This window comes from Parasteatoda tepidariorum, chromosome 10, assembly GCF_043381705.1.
Source record: "Parasteatoda tepidariorum isolate YZ-2023 chromosome 10, CAS_Ptep_4.0, whole genome shotgun sequence".
Taxonomy (NCBI): domain Eukaryota; kingdom Metazoa; phylum Arthropoda; class Arachnida; order Araneae; family Theridiidae; genus Parasteatoda; species Parasteatoda tepidariorum.
In genome coordinates this window covers 85,004,972-85,011,369 of record NC_092213.1, presented here as the reverse complement: position 1 = coordinate 85,011,369, position 6,398 = coordinate 85,004,972, and the positions used below count along the sequence as shown (strand labels likewise).

The 6,398-nt window shown below is 29.1% G+C and overlaps 1 protein-coding gene across 1 annotated transcript in view; it reads left to right on the top strand.

Annotated features, from left to right (window-relative positions):
* LOC107442365 (diphthine--ammonia ligase) overlaps nucleotides 1–6,398 on the top strand; it is a gene marked incomplete in the record, with an annotated part of 29,945 nt that overhangs the window by 8,647 nt on the left and 14,900 nt on the right. The window contains 2 exon segments of the mRNA XM_043050991.2: nucleotides 158–342; nucleotides 4,160–4,233. Coding sequence (XP_042906925.2) covers nucleotides 158–342; nucleotides 4,160–4,233 — 259 coding nt within the window.

The window sequence follows — 6,398 nt, the reverse complement described above, 5'->3', positions numbered from 1 at the left end:
ACAGCTAATTAAATTTCTAGTAAAGAAACTAATAAAGTTTCAAATCACAAGTAATTCATAATTGTTTTCCTTAGATGAGATGGACAGCTAATTAAATTTCTAGTAAAGAAACTAATAAAGTTTCAAATCACAAGTAATACTTAATTGTTTTCCTTAGATGAGATGGACAGCTACATGTATCAAAGTGTTGGCCATGAGGCATTGAATTTGTATGCTGAAGCTATGGGCCTACCTTTGTACCAACAAGAAATTGAAGGAGCCCCTTTAAAACAAACGCTTGACTACCAACAAACTTCTGGAGATGAAGTTGAAGATCTCTTTAATTTGCTATCTAAAGTAAAAGTAAGTTTATTTCGAAATATTTACTTCTGTATTGAGTATCATATTTCATGTAATCCAGTGTTTCCCAAACTTATGACTTTTGTGTACCCTTTCTAAATTTTTCATTATGCTGTGTACCACTAATAAAAAAATGAATGCATTTTTTACTATAAAAAAATTGCACAAAAGTTAAAAATCATAACTGGGTGCTGATACCACTAACTATTAACTGTTATCTCTTCAAAAAATAGCCAATAGAAAAATACGTAATGGTAAATTTTCATAATTTAGCTAAATTTTCGCAATGACGATGATATGCCAATTAGAAGCCTGAATTTTTGTAAAATATCGCATTTTGCGATGTGTAAAAGTACAGGCTTTTGTTTGACTGAATTTGTCCATCGTAATTGCAAAAATTCAGCTGAATTCCAGACTAGAAAGCTATGGCTTTTGAAATACAGATTTATTGTATTCATACCATAGATTAATGAAGAAGCTGCCATAAAACAGACCGATTTTATACTGTACTGAAATTTTGTTTAAGAAAGTTCATCAACGAAGGAGACCTAAAATAAATTTTTAGTTCGATTTGGGGCCCCTTTTGATGGGGGCCCCTGGGGCGTGTGCCCTGTATGCAGGGTTTGAAAAACCCTGGGTATTTTAGAAAAAACCCAACCCGCCTGGGTTTTATTGAAAAAACCTGGGCAAAATTGGGTTTTATTTTAAAAAAACCCAGGGGAAATTGGATTTTATTTGAAAACCCTCCGGGGGAAATTGGATTTTATTTGAAAAAACCCGGGGGAAATTGGGTTTAATTTGAAAAACCCCGGAGTAAATTGTTTTTTTTCCTTAAGTGCTCATTAACTTTAAGTTTTGCAGTGTAAATATATTTATTTATTAAAAAATGTTGTGTAAGCTTAAAAATAGAAATAAATTCAAAAAGTTATTTACATTTTGTTATATGTATTTTATATTAAGTTTAAATAACACATTATCACTAATACATATTTGAATCTTCTTTATTGTTAAGTACATAACGTTTCAAAATTTTTAACTCAAGCATTATAAAATATACATGCCATAATATAAAAGGAACAAGTTAATTAATCTTTTTGCTTTCACACACATTTATTTACTATATTTATTAAATATATATATATATATTACCTATTATAAAATTATAATCTGTAAATATTTATAATCAATAAAAACTAAAATTTCATCTGACTTTTGACTTTAATAAAAAACTAAAATAAATATTTAATGGTCTTCCATAATTTTATAGTAAGATTAATAGAAAGCGAAAATAAAATTACGTATAATTATGAAGAGTATCAGTTACTTTTCTTTTTTTTTCTTCAAATAATTAACCCTAGGAAAATGATTTTAAAAAAATTTCGTATAAAAAGTTTTAGCTTATTTTTTTTAAAGCCAGAAAATAAAATTGTTTAAATTTAACGTATCACTTAGTAAGAAAAAATTTTTCTTTTAAATTTTTTTAAACATATTAATTAATAATAATAACCTGTTTATTAATATATAAAGCATGGAACTATATTTGAAAAATTGATCTTTTCGAATTATATTATTTAAATTTCTATTTGATTTAATAACATTAAAATACCTATTATTTTTTGAAAAAACCCACTTAGATTTTTCAATAGTACTATAAAATTATAAGATTCGAATTTCTTTTACTTTACATATACTAAAAACTTAATCATAAAAATCATGCAACTCTATTTGAAAAATTTATGCTGCACAATAAATATATAAAAGTAAATGAGCAACACTAAGTTTTAATAAAAATAATTTTTTCTGAAAAAAACCCACTTATGGTTTCAAGTGGGTTTTTTCAAGGTGGGCCCACCCAATAAAACCTGGGCGGCTTTTTTACAAGTGGGCCTACTTGGCTAACCATACCCGTATGCCCTTGCCTTTGTCAGGCTCTGGATACACTACACTGATTTATGCTTTGGAACTTATTATCTGATTGTAAGTTTCAAAACTATGATTTCCAATGACAAAAGTTTAAATTTGTAATAATTTTGTAGTAAAAGCATTAAAAAATATGGCACAAATCTCTTTAAGCTTAGTTTAAATTTGTGTTGTTCCTGGAATGCCAACTGTTCCTCTTTCTTTTTTAAAAAAAACTTTATGTCAAGACTTAACTACTTCTTATAAATTTTTAATGAATTCAATTAATACCTTAAAACATTGAACTAGTTGATAAAAATCAGCATTTTCTATAAACTTTTGAGTTATTTATATGTTGTAGTAGAGAACCGATTATCAGGAACGATCTGGACCATCGCTATTCCGGATAACTGATTTTTTTCGGTTTTCTGAATAGCTACAAAAAGCCGTTTTTTCTATTGTCAAACTCAACTAAAAAATATGTATATATAATTAGAATAATTTAAAAAAACTTACTTCTTTTGACAAAGTAGGGAACTAATGATTATTTCTAAAATGATGGTAAACATCTTTTTAAAAGGAAGGAAGAATTCTGAAATCTTTTTAGAAATACTTTTTTTTTTAAAATGGCGGGAAAGTGTATAGAATTTCGTTCTGGTTTTCCGGTATTCTGATTTCCGGATAAGAGGTTCTGTACTGTAATAGGTTAAAAAAATTTAATTGAATTTACTGAACAACAATTAGAATATAAATTTTGCTACCTCTTGAAAAATTTTGCCCATAAAGTGGGGCAAGTTGGCATCTCTGCAGTAGCACATTGGATATTTTATTAATTTAAATTTAAGAAATTGTGAAAAAAACTGATTCTGAAAATTTTAGCATAAAAATTCAGGGAAATTTGATCCACAACTTTGTTGGTTTGTGTATTCAAATGTATGTTCTTAGTGTAAAAATTATTAAAAGAGATAACTATTTGTTAATAGCCTTAGGCAAAATTCAGTGTGCTGAGAAAATCACTAATTTAGTTTCTACATGTTAAAATTTTCATGGAAATTTTTGTCTTCGATATAATGACGTTATTCATGTTTTGTACTATGAGCTTTGTCAAGGTTCTACTCTGATTTACTTTTTGTACACAGAGGCAAAACTGCAATACCATTTTTTTTCTATTCTTAGTGTTTAATATCTTTGTTTAGCTCTTTTGTGAGAGATTGAAAAAAGTCTGGTATTTTTTAAAGAGGCCAGATTGACTGATTTTTACAAAAGAAGCTGGCCTTTATTGTTTTTTTTTTTCTAACTTTAATTTTATTTCAAACCTTACTATTAGAAAATTAAGATTAGAAAATTGCAGAATATAATAAACAGTAAGGTGTGATAAACAATGATATTGAAATAGTGTTATTAGGAAAGTAAGTTTATTAGTAATGTCAATCACAAAGTGTAGTATCATGCCTGCCAACTTTTACGCATTTGGCATTAAATTTTATTTCTATATTTAAAGTGGTAGTAAAATGTATGCTTTCTATATATTCCTTCCATTTATAAACTTAATTTAAAATCTTTTTGATCACCACTATTTTTAAAAAATTAAAGCATATATATTGATATAAAATACTGTTGTGTTTGTCCACATAAGCTTTATTCAAAAACAGCATATGTTTCTGCCTAGAATTGTAATTTAAATTCGAATTTACTACCATTGAGGAAAACCATCCTCGAAAGGATTTAAAGTTGGCAGGTACGTAGTATAGAGACACAAATGTAGTAAAAAATAGCATTTATAAATCAAAACTTGTTAACTGTTATTTTCTATAAACTCATATAAATAATATAGTAATTTTTTTCCACTTATCTAGTGTGTTGAAAAATATTTATCCTATTAGAAAAAATAAAAAAATTAATTTTTCTCCTACAATGTTAGAATTCTGTAGATATAGAAGCTGTTTCTGTTGGTGCAATATTTTCTGACTACCAGAGACTACGAGTTGAAAATGTGTAAGGTACCATTTTATTTGCTTTTATTAAATACATTTTTTTAATGTTTCGTCATTGTTTCTTAATAAGTCTCTCAATAAATTTGTTCTTTTTTTATAAATAATTGTTGGTATGTGTGAAAATTTTATATTAGTTCATGACCTGAATCAAACCAGGACCTTTGGGTCTATGGCTAGATAATCTAACGATTATAGAATCATTATCAGCATTGGCACGGCAGCCCTTTGTGAGCCTGGGCCTTTCTCAGAGGCTTTTCCCATTTTGCCCTTCTCCCAGCTATTGATTCCCAGTTCTTTACTTTTAGGATGGAAAAATCCTCATCCACACATTATTTCCATCTCTTTTTGGGCCTTCCTCTTGGCCTTTTATTGGAGGGGGTTGCATTAAAGACTCTTAATGCTGTTCATTCTGGGCTCATTCTCACTACATGCCCGGCCCATCTCATTCTACTTTGTTCAATAGATTTAATGATATCATCACTAATAAAGATCTTTCATATTTCAAAATTATATCTTTTTCTCCAGTTGTTGTTATCGAGGATACCGCTAAAGATGGTTTGTAGGATCTTCCTTTCGAAGGTTGCTAATAACTTCTCTTCCCTTTTTGTTAGAGTCCGTCTCTGAAGCATAAGTCAAAACTGACTTGATTAATACCTTATAAAGTAAAATCTTCTTTCTTTTTATTAAGTGAGATTTCAATAATGATTTTAAACCATAGAAGCAGCGATTGGATGCGATTATAGAATAGTGGACACAATAAAAAGTTTAACACCCAATAAATTTTGATCTAATGTCAGATTTTTACTTACCAGGACTGAATAGTAATGCTTTGAGGATCTGACCTGATCTGAGATCTGATTAAACTAAATAATTTGTGCGGATGATATATTAAGTTATTAAATCAGGCACAAAAAGATGCAAAATTTTAGTAGCAAAAAGATTTCAGTACATTCGTTGAATAATCGAGAAATCAAATTATCTATAACTTTTTCAAAATTTGATAACTCGAAAGCTGTTTGACTGATTTTTTGTCTTGTGAAATTACATTTTTTAAAATCTTGTTAAAAATTGTATACTTTACAATTTAAGATTATTAGGTTAAATCTGGATAAATGAATATCATAATTGTTTTAAAAAGCTCTTGAGAGACATGCAAGGGATCGAAACCTGATTAAATTATTGAGACCTTATTTTTCAAATACTCCAATATTTTTAGGTTCCTTTTATCAGCCAAATAATGGTATGCAGAATAATTATGTTTTCATGTCTGATTTCATAACCTAAAATGCTATATAATTAATTAGAAAATTGGTGGGAAAGCCCTGGAAGATTGAGTTCTAGTATGCGATAAGTTCAATAATTTTATTTTATAACTGTCATTGAACAGCCCCCCCAAATTTATGGGTTAACGACTACTAATGTTCAACTTGTAATTTTGAACCCAATCCAGAAGACGCGAGAACTCCTGGATCAAGTATTGGAAGAAGTTTGCCTTTGCGAGAACTTTTTTAGGAAACTAACCCGCATTTGCGTTACATGGAGAGAAAAACTTCCTAGGGTTAGCCTAATGGCAAGGGGACTTCTAACTCATGATCTGATACTACTGAAGATATTTAACTTCAGCACGTGGTCAGTGCCAGCTGGATGCGGAATTCGTATAGACCAGCCATCGCTGGAATTGGAGCCTGGTTCACCTCATTGGAAGGCGAGCCGTAGTCCAATCATTTGATTAAAAATTATCTAGGTTTAATTTTGAGGGGTCTGTCTAGGGCAAATTTACTACTATTTAGCGGTACCTTCATAAATTCAACTTTTGGAAGAACGGTAGTTTCACAAAATACTTTTTCTTAAAATTTTATTTTTGTATGCCGTAAGAAACGATAAATTCACATTTTTACCATATTTTTGTGTTGAATTTTTAATTATAATTTTTAATTTTCACAAATTCTGTGTACATTTTCCCAAAATAGGTACCTCTCAGAAAATTTTTTGCGTACTCTTCGTCTATAGTGAGTTCAATGTAGTTCTCGCCACATATTCATCGTGCAGTAAAAATCTGAGTTATTGTCACCTGAGAGGCTGTTATCAAAGTTAATTGAGAAGAATTATTTGTTATTAGCTATTAATAAAACTTAGTTCGTTTACATCTCTCTCTCTCTCCCCCCC